This window comes from Mycteria americana, chromosome 1 (genome assembly GCF_035582795.1).
Source record: "Mycteria americana isolate JAX WOST 10 ecotype Jacksonville Zoo and Gardens chromosome 1, USCA_MyAme_1.0, whole genome shotgun sequence".
NCBI classification, from domain to species: Eukaryota; Metazoa; Chordata; class Aves; order Ciconiiformes; family Ciconiidae; genus Mycteria; species Mycteria americana.
The window spans coordinates 17,217,435-17,241,896 of NC_134365.1; the positions used below are offsets into that span (position 1 = coordinate 17,217,435).

General features: G+C 42.5%; 1 protein-coding gene across 1 annotated transcript in view; it reads left to right on the forward strand.

Annotated features, from left to right (window-relative positions):
• The first annotated feature begins 949 nt into the window (after positions 1–949).
• LOC142402593 (lysosomal alpha-glucosidase-like) overlaps positions 950–24,462 on the forward strand; it is a 28,912-nt gene continuing 5,399 nt past the window's right edge. Inside the window, exons 1-8 of the mRNA XM_075490903.1 lie at positions 950–1,072; positions 3,926–4,039; positions 4,151–4,267; positions 4,351–4,435; positions 7,833–7,950; positions 11,223–11,400; positions 11,928–12,044; positions 23,726–23,856. Coding sequence (XP_075347018.1) covers positions 950–1,072; positions 3,926–4,039; positions 4,151–4,267; positions 4,351–4,435; positions 7,833–7,950; positions 11,223–11,400; positions 11,928–12,044; positions 23,726–23,856 — 983 coding nt within the window. The remainder of the gene's footprint in view (positions 1,073–3,925; positions 4,040–4,150; positions 4,268–4,350; positions 4,436–7,832; positions 7,951–11,222; positions 11,401–11,927; positions 12,045–23,725; positions 23,857–24,462) is intronic.

The following is a 24,462-nucleotide window of genomic DNA, read 5'->3' on the forward strand; positions in this document are numbered from 1 at the left end:
TAAATACCACCTGCCCATTATTGGTTTATCTCAAAAACATTTGCAAGACGTGAATGTATCAGCAAAATACCATGAGTTTGGGGTAGCTCTTCCCATGCACACACTTGCCCTTCAGTAAATACATGGTAGTCACATCTTTTTCATCAAAGTTATGATGCCTCCAGTTGTTTTGCACTTGCTGCTGGGTAAGAAGCTACAGGCAAGCAGTCACGGTTTAGTGGGTGAGCCACATTATTTTCTTACTTGTGAGTTTAACTTCAACAACATTTTTAAAGCCCTTTCAGTTTCTCAGATGGCACATGTTAGAGCAGTGCAAGGAGCTGTTGCTATACAAATGTAAATTTAGCTGTTAGGCAGATGCAAGGAACATAACAACAATTCTTAATTCATGCAATGAGCTAATGGGAATCCAGATAGGAAGCCCTTCTTTCCTCCTTCCAGTAACCTGTAACTGAGGACTGTCTTCTGCTCTAGTTCTTTAGATAAGCTTGTGAAAAAGAACAAAAGCTGACCCAGTTTGTCCTTCATTTTTTAAAACCTAATGGGAAGTATATGTTGCACTGGTAGTGAAGTTTTCTATTTTCACTTTATTACAGTCGCTGATATTTCTGTCAAACTCTGACTGTTAGCATTCTTTAGTGATGTAAAGCATTCCCATAAGTTGAGTCAGGAGCTGGAACAGTATGAAGGGTTTCATTCCCAAGTGACAGCAAAGCCATGCTAACTGCAATCAAGGCAAGTGTAATCCAGTCTGATACCGAAAGAACAATTTTCTAGATTCCCTTTGGGTAGTGACGGTAATGAGTGAGTTCCCCGAGTGTAGCAGATTGTTGCCTCCCTCTGATGATTTCAGGGAATGGGCTCTGATTGCAGTCACTTAGTGTCATGTAAAACCTCTAGTAAATGGATTTGGGGGAGATGGGTTCAGTTCTCCTCATCTCAAACTGCTATGGTCACAAGCAAAGCGCGGATCCTGACAGCCAGCACTATTAACACTGGTAACCTGCCTGAGGACGGGACCCTGAACTCTGTTGTGCCACCACTGCTGGGGTGGCTGGTGCCTCGCCATCAGGTAGTCCAGTCCCCACGCTTGCATCCAATGCTGAGAGCCCTCCGTGCCTGTGGTCACCTTGATAGTAGCATGGCCCCATTACCGGGCTCTCTAAATGCAGTCCTTCAGCACTTCTCTCTCCTGATCTCTTTCAGAGGCCACCTCAATTTAAGGGAACTTTTGTCTAAGAGTGTCAGTACTTGGTCATCATTATTGCGCTGAATAATGTGCATACTTCAGCTGAGTCAGAGCAAATATATTCTTAAGATACAAAGAAAGAAGTTCTAAAAGTAACAATGACTACAATGTAAAATGATAAACATTATTACTGAAGAGGAGCTTTAATGAAAGACCTTCTATACCTTCCGTTAAATCACACTAAAAATAGAAACAGCTAGGAATGACATGAGTGACAAATTACTTAAAAGTCAATAGCAACATGCTCATGATTCAAAATAATGCTTGATAGCTTTAACATTTTAAAGTCCAGCTCTATGAGCTGCAGAGGCTAAAATTTCCAGAGATTAGTTTTTATGACTGTGTGTCAAAATCTATGTTTGGGGCCATAGGTGGAAGGGCGTCAGTCCGGATAAGGGCTGGGTGCCCCCAGGCCCCAGGGCAGTCACTTGGAGCTAAGGATGCTCAGCACCTCCTCTCCAAGAGTTAGGGAAGCTTTAACAGACATGAACTTCCTCCCCCACAAACAACCCGTGAATGCACGGGAGGGTTTTGTTCTCTTTAGGACGATACTAAACCTGCATAATATATTAGATTTATGCACTGGAATAACCTTTCAGCTGAAGGAAACCAGAAGTTTGGATTAGGAGTAGCTAATTAAGCTGACTTCTTCCAGCCTTCAAGTCCCTTGAGAGACATCTTTTCCACAATTATAAGATAATTACTGCAGATGGACAGTTTTTGCTTTTCCAAAGCTGAACTATTAAACAAGTTAAAAAAGTAATGGACGCTTACACTCTTTATGGAGGTGACGCTGGAGCTAGATAGTTAAAGTTGAACAGAAGGGCTTACAAGTAAACCAGTGTCATTTGTGGTTTAACCCCAGTTGGCAACCAAGCACCACCCAGCCGCTCGCTCACCCTCCCCCCCACAGTGGGATGGGGGAGAGAATCTGAAAAGCACAAGTAAGAAAACCCGTGGACTGAGATAAGAACAGTTTAATAATTGAAATATAATAATAATAATAATAATGAAAAGGAAAATAACGAGAGAGAGAGAGGAACAAAACCCAGGGAAGAACAAAAAAACCAGTGATGCAACCACTCACCACCCACCGACTGATGCCCAGCCCATCCCCAAGCAGCGATCGCTGCCCCCCGGCCAACTCCCCCCAGTTTCTATACTGAGCATGACGCCATATGGTATGGAATGGCCCTCTGGCCAGTTTGGCTGTGCCCCCTCCCAGCTGCTTGAGCACCCGGCAGAGCACGGGAAGCTGAAAAATCCTTGACTAGGGTGAGCACTACTTAGCAACAACTAAACCATCAGTGTGTTATCAACGTTCTCATACTAAATCCAAAACACAGCACTATACCAGCTACTAGGAAGAAAATTAACTCTGTCCCAGCTGAAACCAGGACAATCAGGCAATTAGTTTGGGTATTAAAATGAGCTTTAAAACATGCCTTTAAAGAAATTCACCATTTGGGATTAGATATTTTTTGTTCTTAAGAAGTTTACTAGTTAGACTTCTATCACATTTTAATTAAAGTTCACCTAAATTATTGCACAAGCTATAAGTGAATGGAAGAATTGTTTCAGTGGTGTTTTTCTCCCTTGTGTTTCGTAACTGAAAGGTTTTGCCTTAAGCAGAACCTGAGGGAATAACATTTTCTAAGAGAAAAGTAAAGAATTCCCTTCTTCTAAAATGGGTGCAATCTTCCTCTGTTCTAAATAACACAAAGCAGATAGCTGCTCCCAATTAGGGACATATTGCAAAGCACACTTACCTCCTTTTAGTTCCAGTTGACTGCTGAGCAGTGTTGAATAGTATCTCTTCATTCACTGGCACGCACCTCAAAGTATTCCTAACTTTATTACTTACTGGCATGGTGGGCCACCATCTTCCCCAGGAGCAGATCAGGCTCCCTTTCAATGAGCTTGGTGGCTACCAGTGGCCGTCCTGGGGCAGAGAAGCTGGTGGTGTCAATGCCACTGGCAGCGATGGGAGGTGGTGACCACTCCAAGCAGTGAAAGGGGCAGCAAGGACGAGCTATGGGGTGTAAAATGCTGTGGTCTTCACGCCTGGGGAGAACAGAGACGTATGGCCCCACAGGTGTGCGTGAGTTGGGTTACTCTGCACCAGGCTGGCATAAAAACCCCCTTGTCTGACATTGGATCTGAAGGGAGGGCTAATGAGGTCCTTTTGAGGTTGGATGTGTCCCAACTTCAAGCCCCTTGAGAAGTTTTACTTATTCCAGCATTAAGCTGCTGATGGTGAGGCAGCTGGAATGAGGATTGCCTTGGAGGAAACCCAGAGGTGTCCAAGCGTGGGAATGCCCCGAGTGGCACCCTGCTCTGCCAAGCAGAGACCTCGACAGGGGGAAAGTAAAATCTAGTGCCTCTCTAAAATAATTTAAGACATTCAAAAGAATGTCTCATAAAAAATAAACATGAAGGTATTTAATAATTTCACATCACTTTTGCCTTATACAAGAAATACTCACAACATATCTTTAATGACTTTTCCTAAATTATTATGTGCTCTCAATTCTTATTAAATTTTAATGCTGTTTTCTTCCAATATAATTGCAATCTGCATTAAGAACATAATCCAAATTTTTCTAAAATGTACAAATAGAAAAGTAATTGTTACCTGTGGGATTTCGATAATGGAAGTGTAACCATTGTTTTCAGGACCCTTTCATAACTAAGGACGAAGAACCTGGCACTTACAGGCCTTATGATCTCGGAGAGGAAATGGGAGTCTGGGTGAACAACTCCGATGGCGTAACTCCTGCTGTTGGAAAGGTTGGTTTATTAAATTCTCTCATGCATTTGGTCTAGTGCTGCTTCAAAGTGATAAAGCACCTGTGTAACAGAAACGAGAAGATAACCAGGCGTTATATCTGTGAACTCTAGGCCTGGCCCCCGGGAGACTCGGTGTTTCCTGACTACACCAACCCCAGGACAGTTGAGTGGTGGACCCAGATGTGTCTGGAGTTTAAGGATGTCCTTGACTACGATGGGATCTGGATTGTATGTCTCATTATATTTGCCCTCCCTTCTTTTAAAAAAAGAAAATTAGGCTTTTGACATGTGTCTTACTCTCTTTATTAAAGGATATGAACGAACCATCCAATTTCTTAAGAGGCCAGTATCCTGGATGTGCTGTTAATGATATCAATAACCCTCCTTACATTCCTAGTAAGTAAAGTTTCCTTGACAATCTTTTTTGTTTTTTCTTTTTACTCCTGGATAGGCTATTTCTTAGAAAAAAATTCCATCCTCTCATTTTCCATCTTTCCCTGCCTGTTGTGTGTGTTCAGTTACATATTTGTTCAAGACCATTGGCTCGGCTTTGGTGGAGTATCAAACATAAGCCACTTTCCTCTGGCACTGGGGCTGCCTTGTAACAGGACTAGAAAAATGGCCTTCCCTGCCATTCTCTGAGCAACTGGTCTGCATCAGAGAAAGGGCAAGATGCCTATATACTGTAACTCAGCTACAGATTTATGGAAGGAGTAACCCTTCTGCCTCACCATCACCACTGCTAGTCCCAGGGATGGGCAGTCTCTGCCTTTTCCACAAACCATGACAAGGAAGATAGCATCTCCCTGATGCCTTAATTCAATATCTTTTCTTTCTGGTGGGAAATAAATTTTCATTGCCTTACTAGAAATGGCCTAAAACTAAGTTTAAAAATGCCCAAGCCTATGGGAGATGGATAGGAATGGGAACACCTCTTCCAGTGGCCGAGTTAATGACATGCTCATTCTTCCCCAGGAAGCCATAAGTACTTACAATTAGTGCCAGTGGTCCTGGCAATTAAACCAGCCAACATTTCCCCAGGAAAGCCTGGCTGCCTGAGCAATGCTAATATGCAGCAGGAAGTTGATATATGAGTTATTAACAGTGAAGTATTGGAAATGTCCCCTTTTTCCCTTCAGGCTGCTGTACTGTCATGTGAATTCTTCATTTTTATTAAATCTCATTTCTTTTTACTCTGAATACAAGGGAAACATAAACATAACAAAAGCATGACAAAATATTATAAAAAGATTGTAAATTATTGAAACCAGAAGCAGAGCTTTTAATTATGATTTTGGTGTTTGCCCTCTTTGCGGGGAAACCGCTGATTGCAACTGTTGTATACTGGCCCTGTGGGTCTTGTCATTGACCAAAGCCCAGGAACTGATGAGACATTTCCACCTTTGCCTTAAGTTACCTCCATTTTTGTCAGCATTCAGAACTGCAAAAAAATGTGTGAGACTTTGGGGAAGATGGCCAAAACAGCAGAGCTCCCTTTACCCTCACAAATAAAGGACTGAAGGATGGACCCATAGAGAGGCTTCTGAGCCATGAAGCTGAGCTTTGTGACAATTAGCGTTGAAGCCTAAGCCATTATAGAGGAGTCAGACTTAGAGACCTAGATATCTACATGACATGTAAGGACAACGAGGGATGTTGAAGACAGGTGTATTTTGAGCCCAGTTTCTCCCTCTGACTTGCTCCTTCTCGTGCATATATGCACCTACTTCTGCTTGTGACTCACAGTGTTGGTCTTCCTTCTGCAGACAGGAGCCTAAGGTATTTTTTCCAAGGTGTGGGAGATCTGTTTTCAACCAGCGTTTAAGGGCTTTCTTTTATATTCCACTTTATGCCAATACTGTGCATGCCCTTGGCTGTCCAAGCCCTTCACTGGTGTAGGTGTGAGGTGGGACCTAAGCTGCTTAGCCCAACAAGACATTGGGACCTTCCTGGGGTTGGCAGGGTTTTGGAGCCTCACTGTTGCCTCAGGTGACGAATTTGTGCAAGTCCCAGTCTCAGTGCCTCAGGTTTTTTGTCAATGTAGCCTTCAGCCTCCTTATCTAAATTATAACCACGATTACATGTAACCGTGGTTTGAACCACGGTTCATGTCAAAGCAGATGTCCTTCAAATCAATTTTCTGTAAAACACTTTATACTGAAGATTAATATGCAGTTGTAAAATAATCACTATTACTGAGGCAGAATACAAAATACTCAGAATAAGAATGAAGCATGAAAATATGACTCATGTGGCAGCATTTTCTTTCATATCCCACCCTAATTTTATGGGGCTAATAATTAAGTGCCACTGGGACATTAAGTGTGACTTTCCCCAGAACCTTAGTGTCTTCTTCAAAGCCATATCAGTCAAAATTACTTGGAAATTGCCTATAAATTAAGTTATTTCTGATGCAGATCAGCCACACTGGAGTCTTTGTGTCTAAAGATCCAAACACAAGGATTCCAGCTGTGGTGGCACAGCAGAGCAGAGAGGCTAATGGGGTTTCAGGTACAGAGAAATGCACTTTGTAGCCATGAACTGCAAACATACAGTAAATTGCGATTAGGCAGTGAGATTGCCTGCTCACGGAGAAATATTTACAATAGTGTGTGCACCTAATTAAGCATGCAAAAGAAGAATATTTGAGAATCTACCTTCTTTCTTTTTTTGAGAGGATTTTATAACATTTTCAACTGCATCTCTAAAAATAAATACATTGTATAAACCAAATAGCTGACCTGCCCAATTCCTGCTGAACTTCACATGGCATTTTCATGGAGGTTACCTGCAGAGGATGAGAATCACATTTTCTGCACCAAATGGGCTTTGCCAGCATCTCCTTAAGATGGGATCAAAGACCAGGCATCATCTGTGCAGCCAATTTGTGCCTCATATTGCTTCCCCTTGGCTCAGCTAAACTGGTGCTGTGCCAGCGACGTCAGGGCTACCCCTGACTATTACTGAAGGCAAAAAGCTACTGCTGCCTCCGCTGCCTGTGACCTGCTGATAGAAAGAGTTACTGGATGATCCATCCGCATGTGAATATGCCCATTGTAATCTGTCCTTGCCCTCTTCTGTGCAGCGTATCGGGCCGTAGCAGACGACACCCTGTGGACTGCTGCACCTCATGCTTTTTCCTCCCCGGCACACCTCCGACACTCCCCACTCATCGCTTGCAATGCTGCTTGAGGCCGTGCCATTAGTCCTGTGGCTTTTAGTCCTAGATGCCTCAGGGGAAGAGAGGGGCCAGAGCTGAGCTTAAGTGTGAATTTTGCCGTGACAGGGCAGAATCGTGCTGCCTACCTACATCTGCAGCTGAGTGATACGCAAACCGAGGTCTCGTGATTTCACGCAACCATACAAGTTCCCTGGGTGTCTGAATTTCTGGTTTTGTTGTTTTTTCTTGCAAGATTTTTGCTCTTAAGTAAAATTCGTCACTATGTGAAAGAATACGTAGGTGTATTCTTAATTCAGCAATGCAGAAATTTTCTTTCTGGCTATTACTCACTGAATACATGATACCTGTACAGATGTTTTGAATTATTGCACATAAAATTTGAAATTAATTAGCAGTGTTTACTCAGGCCTCTCACCCTCCGGAGGACATATGTGCCTGTCTGCAGGCAGGTATTCATGGCTACATGCTAACCTCTAATCAGTGCAGGTCCAGCACTTCCTCAGCTTTTCCTCTTCCCAAATCATTGGGTGTTTTCACCCCTAAATGAGTAGAAATATGAAGAGCTTTGAATTGTGATGTATATAATTTTACAGTGTTTTGTATCATTCTCAGGCATTTCTGATCGTTCCCTGGCGCAAAAGACGTTGTGTCCCGACTCCAAGACTTACCTTGGAGATCATTATAACACACACTCTCTCTTCGGCTGGTCACAGACAGCACCAACTTTCCAGTAAGTTTTCTAAGTATTTCTAAGCAGATTTCAGGTGATTGAAATACATTTTAAAAGCCTCTGATATTACCTGGGAAATCTGTAATAGTATCTAATAAGAAACTTCTAATAAGAAGCCCCATGCTTCATTTTACTGTTTCTCATTTAGTAAGAAGTTTCAAGAAAAGAGAATCCTGGAAGAAGAAACAGACTCTTTACCAACTTTACTTTTCTTAGCTAAAATCAGGATCTATTTGTAGGGCCTAACTCTCCCACTGCTGCTTTTGCATAACTAGAGCAGGATGTTTCTGTCCTCCGCTACAGCTGCTCACGTGCAGCCGCTGCAGCGGCAGCCTGGTGTGGCGTCAGGGGAATTTTTCCATCCCTTCATTACCGTGGCCCAAGCAGAGGAGTTTCTATTGCTGCCAGTGAAGGATCCGAACCGCGCAGCTCCCCTGGCTGCTTCTGGAGCTGCCTCTGGTTCCCGGCAGGCAGCGTTTTGCATTTTGGCTTGGGGCTCAGTCGGTCCAGGAAGGCAGAGCTGCATTGCAGCACAGTTGCTGTCGGCTACTGTAAAACTCATTTTGCAGCTGGGAAGCGCTCAGAACTAGCTTACACAGGCAGACTGTTGCTGCGAAGCTGGAGCGACAGTGGAAAGCTAGCTGTTGGATTAAATCAAATGGGCAAATCATGCCTTTCCAGCAGAGGTTGAGCTAAAACACAGATAAGTTTAATACTGTAATATAAGTGCCAAAGCAGGGGTCCTTGTGCTGGCTTATTTCAGTATTTAGCACTCATTTTCAGCAGTTGTATTGTGATAGCATCCAGAGGACATGGCTAAATGAGCCTACTTAGGGTGTTGATGCACTTGTATTTTATACACCAAGCCTGGGGGAAGGGAAGCACTGGGTAAAAGCCAGAAGCAGTTTGCCAGCTCTTGTGGGCCTGGCTGAAGAGGAGTCCAGCTTTCAAGAGAAGGAGCAGAAAGTCCTTGAACCACACAGCTAGGATGCATAGGACTTAGCATGGGTTTTGGGGCCCTCTGCCCCAATCTCAGCAAAGATCCTCCCATCACTGGTCTCTCCACTGGGATTTGTCCTCTGCCCGCTGGGGTCCACATAAGCATACACTGTCTTGGTAACACTGTTCAAATAGAGACTTTGGATTTGCCTGTCTTCTTGAGATGTTAAGTTTTATTCAGGCTCTGTGCCAGCAAAGCCAATTGCCTGAGACAAACCCCGTCAGTTTAGCAGGAAAGCTCCGTGTGCCGGCAGCTCTGCCCCAGCCCGTTCAGTGTGCACGCTGCCCCAGCCGCCCTAACCCGGACCAACGCTGCTGGGACGGTTACTGCTGCACGGTGCCCTCCCCCAAGGCTGTAAACCTTCCCATTCCTGCAGCGCGTGGGGAAGGTTTTGCTCAGAAGAAACACATGTTTTGCTCAGCCAAAAGTAGAGAGTCCTTCAAGGCTGGAGAACACCACCAAAAGCATAAGCAGGGGCCGGATTCCCTGCAAAGCTGGGAAACTTTGGTGAAGATCTTTTCATACATATTCATTGGGGTTTCTCAAACACATTTCTTTTCAAGGCTGGTTGTATACCCTTTCTGCATTCACTCTTCATAAGTAATATACTAAATTACATTACTGACAGGAATGTTTAGCAAACCAGCATCAATTGCAGGATATTGGCTGAAAACGAATGACAAGTTCATAATTGTATAAAAAACAATTCTAAGAATTATTCTAATGCAGCCAGAGAGTATGAAATGTGTCATCTGACCCATATCAAATGGCTTGAATTTGGATACATGAACTAGCAGCAATCAGCTTGTGCATAGCTTAATGCCAAGAGTTATTTGCACGTGATATTCTGTAAACAATTTCAATCAACAAATACATTTGACAACATTAGGACCTGTTCGGCAATGGTTCACAAGAGATTGTAATTTATGCAATAAATTACTTGTTGCAAATTGTTTATGCAGCTCTGGGCCATAGTTGAGCTGATCCGAAGTTGCCCTCATTAGCACCTGCATTTGCAAATGGAGCCAAAGACTTGTGCTGCACAGCCAGAGGAGAGGACTCATACTCAGGACATCCATGAAATGGCTCCAAAATGCCATTTATACAAAGCACATGGAGTCTTGTGCAGTTATTGGGCCCAGCAGTGCACCTACAACCCAGAACCAGCAGGTCCCACATGGTTCAAGAACTGCACCTCTTGCTGCATATGGCCCATAAGGCTAACGTGTTTAGGCTTGCATGAAAGCTGTTGGGTTTCTTGCTTCAGAAACAAATGTGGAAGCATTTTAAAGGCTCTGTGCCATTACAGAACCAATACCGAATATTGGCCATTATGAATAGGGAAGAAAGAGCTCTTGATCCAATCTCATTAAGGAAAGGGAGAAGGAGGTGGATGGTGAACAACATGATTAATATTTCATGCTAGGATTTCCCAGAGAATCTAACTTGTGTTGCCCAAATCATATTAAAGCAGAGCTGAATTTGAGTTCCTGCAATACATAATATTGCCATATGTAATTATGTACAGAGATTATCCTATGTTGAGGGATTTTGTAACAGATTTGTTAAGGCATATTGCACTTCCTTGAGTTTCTGGTGATGCAGCAAAATTGTTTTCAAAAGGCAAGGAAAAATTCATAACACCACTAATTCTGTAATGAAACCTCATATATCAAACAATGACAGGAAACCAGAGGAAATACAAGGATGGGGTGACATTTTGAATTATGACATTTTTGCTTTCTATACTGATTATTTCTTTTTTTAAGAAGTTCAGATAGTGTTGGGTTTTGGTTTTTTGGTTTTTTTTTTTACACTTTTAATTCCAGGATATTAGAACTTCATTTGCCAATACAAATCTCTAAATAAATCCTATATTGAAAAAAATACATATTATACTGGTTTTTTAGGAACCTGTAGGACACTAAATTAAATGTACTAATACAGAAAGGAAATTATGTTTCAATTTTTCAGTTTGAGACACTGTTGAGAATAAATTAAACACAAATTATTTTTTAGGAAGAGTAAAAATACCTGAAACAAATCGTTTTGTGGATCAGATATATTTTAGTTTTTTATTTTGGCCACTGAGTAAAACTTCCCATTATCTGCAGTTCTGCAGCCACATTTTCACGTGACTTGGGACCACAATAATAATTGTTTCACGAATAACACCCCTTCAGATAAAATTGTGCCTGAAAGCTCAGGTTGAGGATATAACCCTTTCAGTTACCATTCTTATTTTTAATGGCCTTGTTGCATTTCTTTGCAGTGTTGCCCAGCAGGCAACTGGAAAGCGAGCGTTTGTCTTGAGTCGGTCTACATTTGTTGGCAGTGGGAAGCACGGGGGTCACTGGCTGGGTGACAACTTCTCTCGGTGGAAGGACATGCACCAGTCAATCATTGGAATCCTGGAATTCAACCTCTTTGGCATCCCCTACATAAGTCCGGTGTCCTTCAGGCAGTTGCTGGCTCATACACAATATCACTTTAAATTAACTCAAATGTTTTGTGAAATAAGCTGCTTGAGATGGCCAGCAGTAACGGCCTCCACAGCATAAGGAAATGCAGATTAAAAAAAGCTAAATGTCATCAATCTTGGCTGGCTGAAGAGAAACAAAAATAGCACTGCTAGATTCAGATTAAATCACTGCATGCCATCCAAAACCGATCTCTTTATATTATGTATTCTATCATTGAGGTCCCTCCATATATTTCTGGTTTTGCAAGCTGGGCTGGAGAATTTGTAGAATTATTGAAATACGGTCAGATCTTCCACAGTGATGTTAATGCTCTAGGAGCCAGTACAATCTCAGCCCCAGAAAAATTCATATCATTAGGGAGCATTCTTGTAAAGTCATCAGAAATAGGTACCTCTTTCCAAAAATTATTGTTATTAACAAACTCCCGTAGTTTCTCATTTTTGGGCCTCAGTCACTATCACAAACACTTATCCAATGATTTTATTTTTCTTTAGATCGGTGCTGATATCTGTGGGTTTAACTACAACACTACCTATGAACTCTGCTTGCGCTGGATGCAGCTTGGCTCTTTCTATCCATTTTCCAGAAACCACAATGCAGAGGGAAATAGCGTAAGTAAACAAAGTTACACAAAGCTGTAGTCTGTGATTACAGTAACGACGACGGCGATTTGTATTACTTTCTCAGAAATTAACCTGCCATTCTCAGGTAAACTGGAGCAGCGGGTGAAAAGGAGTGCTGCACTGAGAGCAGGAATTACATGGTGAAGTGTAAATTTTTCCCATCCATAGTGTAAAGATGACATAGAAATGCTAAAAACCATGTAGTATCTAACATCTGAAAGCCATGCAGAAACGTGTATTGTGCATTTTGAATGACAGAAAATGGTCTTCCCACACCGTTGGTAAGATCCCTCCCCTCCATCTTTTACCCACTGAAGCCCAGGTTTTATTTAAAAGCTAGTGAGTGTTAGCACATCTTCCTACTCCCTTGTTTACTTCAATTTTTGTTTCAGTACTTCTGTAACGATAACAGGTATTGCAGGAAGGGGAGAGAGGGCATTATACACCATCCTTGCTGTTTAAAAGCAAGTTTCAGACCAACGCCACAGTTGGAAGCTCCACACCAACGTGAGAACTCCCAGCAGAGCCAGCGATAGTGACAGCATTATCAGCCAAGAAGCAACAAAGACTAAAAAAAGGCCAATGAGCACATGAAAAGGATGAAAAAGTGCGGCCTCAGTCCAGACCCATGCCCTGGCTTCGACTTATCGTAAAGTCCTTTCAAGACTTGTTGCAGATAGAAAGAAGTATCATCAGGTTGTTTCTAACTGTGAACAGTTTGAAGGTCTTGCAGCCTTTCTAAGTACACTGTGTTTACCTGCAACCACGATGAAATCGCGGTTCTGCTAGTTCAAGAAATGTCTTTTTTTTTTCTTCTGTAACCTGACCCGTGCAATGCTGGAGCTCAGGTTATTAGCTAACCTTCAGTTTTCTTTGAAGTTGTATCACCAAAATGTTGCAACATTTACACCCCCAGAAAGACCTCTGTCTCTGCATGAAAGTATGATGGACATTCAGGAACTAGGCAAATGCAGGAATAATAAGCTATAGTGCTGTCATTAAGAGGGTCAGGAATTACCCCGTAGATCCCTGAGATATGCTGAGATATTTCTCGCTAGGAGAACAAATGTCTGTGAGGTATTAGCTGCTGCTGTTGATAAATATTTTCTATTTACCTCTCCACTAAAATTAGAGGTACCTTATCTATATATGTTTGCTTGGCCCTTTGAGCATGCAAACGGGGTCTGACCTGGGTGAGTGGGTATTAATCACTTATGCACAATTTAATAAGCAGGAAAAGAGCAATGGGTCTACATGATGGGAGCTGCTACTCAGTGTTGAGTGAATGACAGAAGTAACAGAAGATACATTTGCTTTTACTGGGTTACTTAAATTCATTTAAAACATTGTGTTCACTGAAAGAAATGAACAAGGCATTTTGGGTGACTCAGCATCACCTAAGAAATCTGTCTGTTTTTTTGTGAACTTAGGCAATATTTGTACAGTGTCAGAATACTGGTAAAAATATAGTGCAATTTTTGAAATAATAGATGGATACTCTGTAGCTCAGAGCCAGCAGGGAATATTATCAGTGACTAATTTTGATGTAAACATAATAATGGAGAAATTTAACTTAAATATTGAGTTTCATTAACATTAAGTTAGTGTTAAAATAAAATCTTAAATATCCACTTTGCCTAATCCTTTGGGGATTTCAAATGGTTTAATTAATACTTTTCTTGTCTGAAAAGCAGTAGATAATATAAAAAGCTTTGTTACTTCTGTTCCTTTTATGTTTCATTATCCTTGGAATCCATCATACATTCTTCAATTTTAATGAGAAAACTGAGTATTATGGGAACATTTTGTGAAGGAGGAAGGGAGCCATGTGCCTCGTTAGCTGGCTCAGTTTAGCGCTGGAGAAGGTCGGACAGGAGGAATTAAAGGAGATGTAACTCTTTCCCATATCAGCACTGCCCTGGGCTGCGTGCTCCGCATCCCATCGCAGGGGATAGTCAAGGTTGCCTTGAAGTAGATCAGAAGCAGCCAACAAATGTAGACAGATTGCTTAAACCTGTCCTCTTGATGGTGGGACCCAGTATGGGTGCCCTCTCTCCCAGGAGAGGATCGGGACCCAGTATGGGTGCCCTCTCTCCCAGGAGAGCATCAGGACCCAGTATGGGTGCCCTCTCTCCCAGGAGAGCATCAGGACCCAGTATGCGTGCCCTCTCTCCCAGGAGAGCATCAGGACCCAGTATGCGTGCCCTCTCTCCCAGGAGAGCATCAGGACCCAGTATGGGTGCCCTCTCTCCCAGGAGAGCATCAGGACCCAGTGTGCGTGCCCTCTCTCCCAGGAGAGCATCGCTGGCAGCGAGGAGGCGAGGGGCACTGCTGATGCGTGGGTGTCCCCTCGGTCAGGGCATCCTGAAATGGTGGGCACAGGTGAAGAAATCAAGTTTCTTTGTATGGATGAAATGATTTCCCCACCGCACGCAGTGGCTTCAGTCACTCCTGTTGGCTTCAGCAGGGCCATGGATATACTCTTACTTTTAAATAGATTTCCCTTTATGTTTTCGGCCAACATAATTATGATTTTGCCTTTGTTTTGCAGATTATTAGTCTTCACTTCTTCCTGTGTTTCACCTTCTCTGTCCCAGAGGGGTTGCATCTTCAGGATAAATTAATTTCTAGAGACAGGCTGTCTGTTCCCAAGCACAGACATGAAACCCCAGCTCCCCTCCTGCCACGGGGTTACGGGTGGTTGCAGACGGCTCACAGACACCGTGGTGGGGCCTGATCTGTCTGAACTCACTGGCATTTTTCAAGTTGAAAAATTTTATACAAATATTAGGTTGGTGATAAAGGATGTTGTTCTTAATACATCTTCCAGTTTGCAAATCAGTGCTTTTTCTTACTTAAACATTCACTTTCGTAGCATTATGTCAGCCACAGCTCTCCTTAGGTTGCACACAGGTTCTCCGTTGAATTTGCAGTCCCTAGTTATAATGCTCAGTACAAATCAAAGCTTTTCCTTAACAGGAACAAGACCCAGCGGTGTTCGGAGAAGAGTTTGCCAAGATCTCTCGCGCTACACTTCAGATCAGATACTCACTGCTGCCATACTTATACACCTTGTTCTTCGAGTCTCACGTTCACGGAAACACGGTGGTGCGGTCACTGATGCATGAGTGAGTTTGGAGTCTCTCTTTTTTATCATATTTTGCTCACAAAAATAGTCGAGCTTCTATGTATAAACTAGCTGATATCCGTTTGAGGTAGTGTCAGTAATATTACTGCATGCTCTCTCTTAAAAAGAACAGGTTTACAATGAAATCTAATCAAATTATATGCACAAAAATAATTCTTAATATATGCAATGGATTTTCATTAAGATATAACCTATATTGTTTCCAGGGAAAAAAAACCTAAGTAAGGAGAATTCTGAAAATTTCTTTTCTTAGGCAAATATGCAGTTCTGTTTTATTTTAAAAATAGGAATGACATACCTGTATTTTCTGTATTTGAATGAAGTCTATGAAATCTGTATTCTGGTCCAGAATGCCAAGAAGGCCTCATACAGAGAAGTCTCCATTTTCCAATCATGCACAGCATTTGCATTTTCCAATTTAGCACTTGCATCTGCATGCTATGTATGAAACCTACATCTGTGTCCACAAATTGTACAAAGAAAAGAGAGATAGAGATGTTTGAGTGTAGAAGCAGGTGCAAAACCGAGATTAATAAATACAGACTGAAAAACCCCTCAGAAAATGTGACCTCAGATTTTTGGAACAACTCATTTTTTCTGTTTGGAAGAAGCAGGAATCAAAGTGAGGTTTAGTTTCTCTCTCAGCATCTTTTAATTAGCTTTTTACCTGCTTTTGGTAAATTTTCTACTTCAGAATGCTCGATGCAAAGACTTGAGCGAAAGGAGTGCAAATAATACATATGAAAGGCTGCTGCCCGAAGCTCTGACACAGTTTAGTCTCATTGGTGCAGGCTACATCCTGGACTGTTTAATGTTCTTTTTCCCTTCAGGTTAAAAACATTTTGGTTAAAGGGTAAGGCATTTTTTGCAAATTAAACTGAGATTACACTAAAGTGCAGACCATTCGAATGTGGAAAGGATATGCACAAGACCCGTTTTGCCTACTCGGCGTAATGGCTAACTGATAAATTTTAAAAGCAGTAGCCTTCCCCTTCCTACTCTGCTACCTTATTTAACTGGGTTATATTAAGGAGAAGTTTTATAGATACTCATGTCTTACAAGGGGCTATATGCTATTTCAAGTATTTATTTTAGCTCTATTTTTGCTTAATGAGATTTGTGTTAATATTGGAAATTACCAAGTTCATTTGGCATTAATACTAGCTAATCTCTGCTAATACAGAATTACTTTAGTGATGTTAAAGCTGCCTTTCTGACTGTTCCCAGCATACTTGCATTCTATTTGGCCACATCTACAACAGTAAATTTCCAAATTTGCTTTGATTTGAATTGTAGAGCAGTCTCAGATGCACCAGCGGACACTTCTGTTGGGTGAAACTGAGCCGAAAGTTGCGCTCCAGCCATTGATGGGAGTTTAGTCAGCAGGACCAGACTGGGATTGCTCGAAATAAAACCTCTAAAATGCATGTAGGGAGTGTAGGCATCAGGAGATCAGCACAAAGTGTTTCACTACCCAGGTCCCATCCTAGTGCGCACATCACTTGCTAATGTTGCCATATCTAGATCCTAAAATGGCTTAAAAGTGTTTCTTACTATTATTAGTTAATTCTGGTTACTATTGCTACTTAAGGAGTATTTCTTACTATTTCTAACTAATATTCATTGGTTTAGTGGGGCTGCTCAAGTAGAGAAAGTGAACCAGATGCAAACAGGAGGAGAAATGTGGGTTTTGGAGAAAGAGAGAACTGAAACAGAATTTTCGATGTACAGATGATGGACTTTTACATCAAACCCTTCCCTTACTTGTAGCAAATACAAAGGAGAGCTAAAAAAACTGCACTAGTTTTTCAGGTGGAGCTGTTAGGAGCTCACAAGCCTCACCTGAGCAACTCTGCCTGGACAGGGAGTCTCCAAGAAATAGCTATTTCATGGGGTCATTTCAGATTTTTCATTTCATTTCAAATATTTAGGTGCTCATTTCAAATAACAAACAAGAACAACATCCCAGTAGATTCCTATGAGCATTTTAGGTGCCTCTGAGGCTTTCACTCAGCGAAACAGAGGCACCAGCAGCTCAGCTGTCCAAAAAGACCAGGAGTTGGTAATCCATTACTGGAAGGGAAAGCTCTGCTTAATGGCTAAATGGGAAAAATAAGACAGAAGAGAGGCCAGTGTCTAACCATAGGAAGCATGTAGATGGAATTAAGCACCTGTCATAGATCACAGCTTTGGCTTAATGGCTTATATTTTCAAAATGGGAAAGTTCATTTTTTTGCTGAATTTGTGCTCATGGTTGCTATAATTGCAAGAGCAAATGGTGCTGAGTTAGATGGTGAGATGCTTGTTTCCATGTGCAAATAAGGTCAACTTCTCTTTCATCATAATTTCTTGAACAGCTTTTTCTCCTGAAATCTCCCACAACAAAGTATATTGAATCAGTATTATATTTCTATCACAGCGAAATTAAAATACAGAGAAGCTACGAGATTACGAGAAAAACTAATGTTTTATATTTCAAAAACTTTAGGACAAGGTAATTCATCAAAAACCACACCCCACTTTAAATATTTACAAAGCATTATGTCAAAATGCAATAATGACCAAGATTAAGGTGTCCAAAAGAGCTACTGTTTTTGACAGAAAAAGAAACTCTGAATAAATTGAGGTTTCTTTCAGGGAGAGCCTGAGGCGTGCCTTCAAGAACATTTTTTCCCGAGTTCCATGTAATCCCCTAAACTTGTAATATTTTAGAAATCTGAACACCAAGTAGATGTCTTCTTATTGCCAAGGTGGTTTTGCTCATTTGGGGTAATTTCTGTAAGTCTGGGCTGGGTGCAGCGTATGCCTGTGCCCCGAGCAGGCAGGGCGTCGGAGCAGGACACCGACACTGAGCCGCTCTGCTCCAGCCAGCGTACAACAGAAACCTGTCTTTAGAGAGGGGCAGCTGCAAAGTCAGTTAAACAGACACAGCAAATCTTTTTTTTAAACAAATAATTTGTACGTCCTTAGAGAATAATACGTTAATATGCAACAGCCAGTGTGAATTTGTCAAAAAGGAATGAGGGTAAGCCAGCCCAGTTGCCATCTTTGATAAGGCAGCAGGGCTGTTGGATGGGAAAGGGGGCAGAGGAGCAGGAGAAAGCAGGAGGTACAAGGTACCTTGATTTCAGGAGGGCTTGGGACACACTCCAGGTGACATTCTTATAAGCTAACTAGGGAACGAGAATCCCTTATGAATTTCCTCAGAGATAGGCTTACAAATGATGGAAAGCCTATTTAAATTCTCAAGGATTTTACGCCAGATGAGTGGAGGTTCCTGAGATGGGGAGGATCTCTTCTCTTTGCCAGGTGCTATTCAATATCTTCATTAGCTGATGCATGGTGGAAGAGAGATCTCTTCCCAAGCTGGCAGATGATGTCTGGCAAACAGGATGTAAATACTCTGGAGGACATGATCAGAATCCAAAATGATTTTAATGCATTGAATAAAATGGACTGAATTCCATAACTTTTCATCCATTCAGGAAAGGCAGCTAAAAAGCACAATATGTATGAACGTTGCTTTGTGTTTGTCCTGCAAAAGGTTTCTAATGTAAATCCGTGAAAGGTGTGGGAAGCTAAATCCAAGGATTTTCACAAATGCTTTAGATCCTAGAGCACAGTGTTACTCCTCTCTGTTCCCTCTCCTGGTCCTGGCCCCTATCCTGCTCTTTGGCTCCCTCAATGAAGTCTCAACACACTGGACTGAAATTAAGTTGTTTTCCCACCACTGCTATTCTGAAAGGAAATCGGTTCCAGCATTTTGTGAGGGTTCTGGTCTGCTCCAGTATGGTAGGTGCAACTGTAATTTCTGAATCTCTGTCCAGCTTTTGGCATTCCCTCAACCACGAAAAATATTTGGCGGTGTTGAAGGATGTCTTGAGGAAGCAGATTTCTTGTTGCAGTGAGTAATATCAAAATAATCTGCAAGTTCTATAAAAATGTGAATTAACATTGCGTATCTCACTTTCAACACTAGATTCACCTCCGATCAGCAGACTCATGGAATAGATACTGCCTTCCTTTGGGGACCTGCTTTTATGATTGCTCCAGTTCTTCAAGAGGCAAGTACTGTAATTAAAAAATGCCATCATACTGGAATAAAAGAAATGAACTGCACTTAGGGCCTTGGATGACATTCAGGGCATGTTTGCTCATATCCACCCATTTCTTCCCTCCTCTGTCAAAGCTCGCAGAACGCATTTCTGAGCAGCACAGACAGTACAGAGCTGCCCAGTGCTTGAAGTGGGAGGATGAAAGTGAGGGCACAGCATTTCCCTGCTACTCCAAGCGCCTAATGGATGTAAACAGGCTGGATGCTGCCCCTCGTGTGCTCCTGTTATTGTGCTGACAGGTCCCTCCAAGGACACACACAGAGCAGTAACTGTCGAGCTAGAAAGAAACACGCAGATATTAAAGCAAGCTGGTTTCCATATTACCACTCACCCACAGCATTTTGGAACCGCAGCATCTCAAGGGCTGTGCTAGGAGTTTCCCAGCATCACAGGCAAACGCAGTCATTACGGAAACGGTAACGACAATGTTAGCTGCTAATACGACAGGTTTTAAAAAGCAGCATTTTCCTATGGCTGTGCTGGGCGTGGCGCTGGGCTCAGGGCTCTCACTGCTCAGCTGGAGCGGGGGGGTTTCTCTCCTTGCCCCACCGCTGGCTGCTGACAGCACCAGAAAGGTGTATCTGAGCAGAGCTACATATCTGCATGTGGTCGATCCTAGAGCTGTTTGCGATAGGGATGCTGCCAGAATATCTGATACGTTTTCTAGACTTTGCTGATGATCAAACGTATAAAGGGGCCACTGTTAGCCACCTTTTTTCATCCAGCCCTTGTGCCTCTGTGAATTTAAAAGGAAATTCTTACTCCTGCATCAAAAACCATTCTGACTCCACCGAGGCACTTCATTTGTCAGTCTTTTGTCTTCAGACTCCCCCAGGTTTCTAATAGCTGATGACTAACAAGGAGATTTCACAGGGTCTCAGACCAGCAAGATGATGAAAGATGTGAGAGAAACCTTCCCATGAAGAGAGGGTGACAAGCCAGGGGTGGCTTCCTGCAAAGAAGTGAATGAAAGGGGGGGTCTAGATAAGGGGTTCCTGATTTTTTGGGGGGACTGCAGCACAAAAGGCAGGCCAGGTGCCTGCAGCCTGATGGGGGAAGCAGAGCTTTGGAGGCAACACGTTGCTGGGTCTTGCAGCGGGAGAGAGGTGGCAGCCAGGGCTTGTGCGGGCTAGCAGGGCAGGGGCAGAGGTGAGCTGGAAGCCCCTCACCGTGGCATTGCAGGCCAGCAGTGACTGCGTCAAACTGCAGCATGGCACCCACTTGTCTAGAGAAGATGGGTCAGGGCCAGCTTTCCCTTTGGGTCAGGGACAGCTTTCCCTTTGCTCCTTGAGTCCTAGGGTGTGAGCAAGTGAGACATCCATCAAAATTACAACAGGGAACTGCTTTACACACTGGCTTGTTATTTAGGCAGTCATGGAGGCAAGGCTCATCACGATTCAGATGGTGGTTACACACTTCTCTGCAGACCACAATATCCAAGGTTGTCATAATAACGCCGAGAAAACATGGAGAGAGGGGCTTGACTTTACAGGGTTTTTCCTTCAAGGTTTCAAGGCACTTTATAGATTAAGCCAACCTTTACTTGTTAAACAGCTAGTAAGATCTAAACAGACAGAGCAAACTACCCCAGCCTGCCTTACTGCAGCACTAGGATGCTTTGCCTGAAACACCTAGCACTGCCCGCTGTGGGAGACAGGCTGCACAGGCTGCGGGACAAGACAAACTCCCAGTTCAGCAATTCTTGTATTCTAATGTGAGATTTGCATACTTTAATAAATCAGTTATTTCTTACTCCTTCTATTTGTTTATATATATATAAAAAATATACATATATAAAATCCCTAAAATGTCCAATGGTAAATTTGCCTTAACTTTTCTCCTCCACCTTTACTTTTTATGCTCCATCTGCTCCCTGGGGTAAACCTTGAGGGTAAACCATAACTCTGCAAAGGGGCAGACATCTATGTTGAGAATCAAAATTAATCTGTTTGTGAGAATAAGCAACTCACAATTAAAAAGGAAGTATGTTTTAATTCCAACTTTTCCTGGAGTTATTAATTCAAAGTGCCTTTAGCATGATTTCATCCCTGCAGCAGTATAATACAACGCATGCTGCAAAATGAAGTACAGCAATTGTGCAATTAGCAGCACATCATTTATTATTATTTATCTGCAACTTTAAATTGTTCCCAAGAAGACAAATATCTGTGTATCCTCCTTGTCAGAGCTTACTCTCTGCCTGTTTCTGCAACAGGAACGGTGCAAGAGGCATTGCTGAGCAGTGGTGTCCCCCAGGCCATCATCAGATGTGAAGTCCTGTCTTGCAAAGGCTGCCATAGACCTCACTGGGATTGCACAAATGTTAGAGGAGTGCACCTAGGCCAGTTACATTTCCAAGACATAGAGCTATGTACTAGACCAAAATAATCACATAACATTGACTCATGCCACGGAACTGCAGTAAAACCCCCCAAACAGGATAGCCTCGTCTGTTTAACATTATAGATTAGCCAGCACTAGTCCACTGCTATGATAATGACTCAGCCATAATATCCAAGATTTGACGTTATTAAAATATTCAGCATACATCTCTCCATGTGCAAATATAATAAAGCTAATGTAATATCAGAAATGCAAAAAGAAAAAAGACTTTAATCACTTTATAACAATTACAGGGAGCAAGATCTGTGGATGTATACTTCCCTGAAGCACCATGGTTTGACTACTATACCGTACGTATTTTTAAGACTCAGTTTCTTACATTTTTTTACATAATTTAAAATGGTACAATTCCAGCAAAATAACTTTTAGCAATGTTCAGCAGTATTTTTACCTCAGCATCTGTGTTTAAGAAAACTAGAGCACAAAAAGTCTACACAAGGCTAGCTGGGAGAGTAAATTACACAGCTTTCAGTAGCATTTTATTTTCTATTTTTGGTTTGTAAAGCTCTAAGACACAGAGAACTGAATTTTCAAGAGCAGCCTAGAAATTCATGCAACTCTCAAGATTTCTTTCTCCCGCCCCTGCCCTTATTGCATGCTTTAATTCTTGTACTGATACACTTCCCTGCATAGAAATAGAGACAGAAACCTGAGTCGTACACCTGAGAACATGCTGCAAACCATTTTGTGCATGCAGTTTTGCGCATGCATCACTTTTGACAGAAGGCATATTTAGAGAGTGGGGTGAGGCTCCCCTCCGAAAGATGCTTCCCAGAGATGCAGAACAATCTGCTCTGTGGAAAATGCCAGCCTCTTCTAGTTTCAGGGACCACAAGTTTTGACCTTCCGAACACCATCCCCAGTACTGCATTTCCAAAAGTGCTCAGTTTCAACCTAACCACACCCTGCTGCAATCTGCGGGATAAGACCACTGTTGGCTTCAGCAGGGGTAGTTAGGCTGATGCTAAGAGCTTTTGGACATGTGAGCCCAGAGGCTGTTGTTAACTACCCTGAGCGGTGCTGACAGAGGAGAGGGCAGGACAGAAATGCTCTCAGAGGAAATTCAGACTTATTTTTCAAGAAGTTTTGTCATTTTCAGCATTTGGCTGGTGTCCTCAGATGGATATTCATCCAACCCTTTCTCTTTTCTCTTTTCATAAGACTGTGGCTCTGCAAGGTCGAGCATTTTGTTCAGGTCTCCTTGTTGTGGTTCCCTCTGACCCCCCCTTGCTGGGCTGGGCGTGGGGACGGCAGCCCCGGTGTCCCTTACCCTGCCTACGGGGCATGTCCCCGGCATTAGCAACGCTCAGCTCCCAGCATTTGGAACGTACTTGCCATACACATTATGTTTATCCAAAAACAAGGTTGGGTACTTACATAAGTTATAATTACCATTTACAGAGGGCAAGAGGGCCTTCCTGTTATCTAATCTGCATGTAAGCCTTGCCTACACCTGGTTTTGAGGCATTAAACCAGGAAGGAATAATGCAGATAACTTATGCTAGTTGTCTACACATATACCATTTTCACTCATTGAATGCTGTGATTACTTTTTGAAAGGGGAAGACTTGTCCTTAAAAGAGAATAAAATCTACAGTTTACATTCCCAAATGATTATGAATCACTTACCTTAAACTGAAACATGACAGGCTCCATACGCATAAACAGAGGAAGCAAAAGTTTCTTTTGCTTTTTTGCTCAGTGTCTTCATGAGGGTTTTTTTCACAGCATATGGAATAATGATACCATTTTTAAAGACAATTTGCTGTGTTTCATTCATGATGCTTCTATCTCATGCATATGCATAACTGCAGGGGTTAGATGCTCTTTCATGTTAAAAAAAGGAACTGGAATAATAACCCTGAAATTCGCTTTTCTGTTTGCATTCTCACTGGTGTAATTGAGATGAAAATGTACCCCTTGGTCTCCTTTTCAGTGGTATATGGTCACAATGCATAGTGCCCGGATTTGAGTTTTTTTAACTGCATGAATTTTTGCAGTAGGGTGACAAACTGCCAAGTACCTGGAACAAGAGCTATGCTACTGTGGCTGCCCCGTTGAGCACAATCCCTCTGTTCATCCGTGGAGGCTACATCCTGCCAGAACAGGCACCAGCCACGACCACTACTAAGAGGTAACGTTATCTATGTCCTTCACCAAACAACCACAGTGTGGGTCAGACTCACAGACAGCCAAAAAAGCAATCAAAAGGAAGTGCAGAAGAGAGGCTATCTGCACCTCCCAGCTGCCATCCCAGGTGATATGCACAGTACTTTGATACCACTATTTGCTCCGTTGCATTAGCAGAAGTCACCCCAGAGATGACCCACGTCAGAGTTTGCACAACTGAAACCTACTCCTGGCTCTGTGGTTATGCTCAGAAAAGCTTTTGCACCTCTTACTGCCATGCTGACCTGCTGCCAGTCATTCAAAGTAAACATATGCAAGGGGAAAATGCAAAACTCTTCTCCTTGGATGTATCTATCCAATGCCATGGGCAAGGTGGAAAAGCTCAAATTTCTTTTGAGGAAAATGATTTCCCCACACCAATGGGTAATATACTGGCCTCACATCCGAACCATGCTCAGAAGCTAATGTGAGTAGCGAAGGAAGGGAATAGCACTGCGCAGGAACCAAACCAAACCATAGTAAGGTAGCACTGGTGACCAGTTGCCTCCCAGACCGCCCAATTATCATACGTTAAGGCCACTAAAGCAGGGGAAACGTGTCCACACAAGCA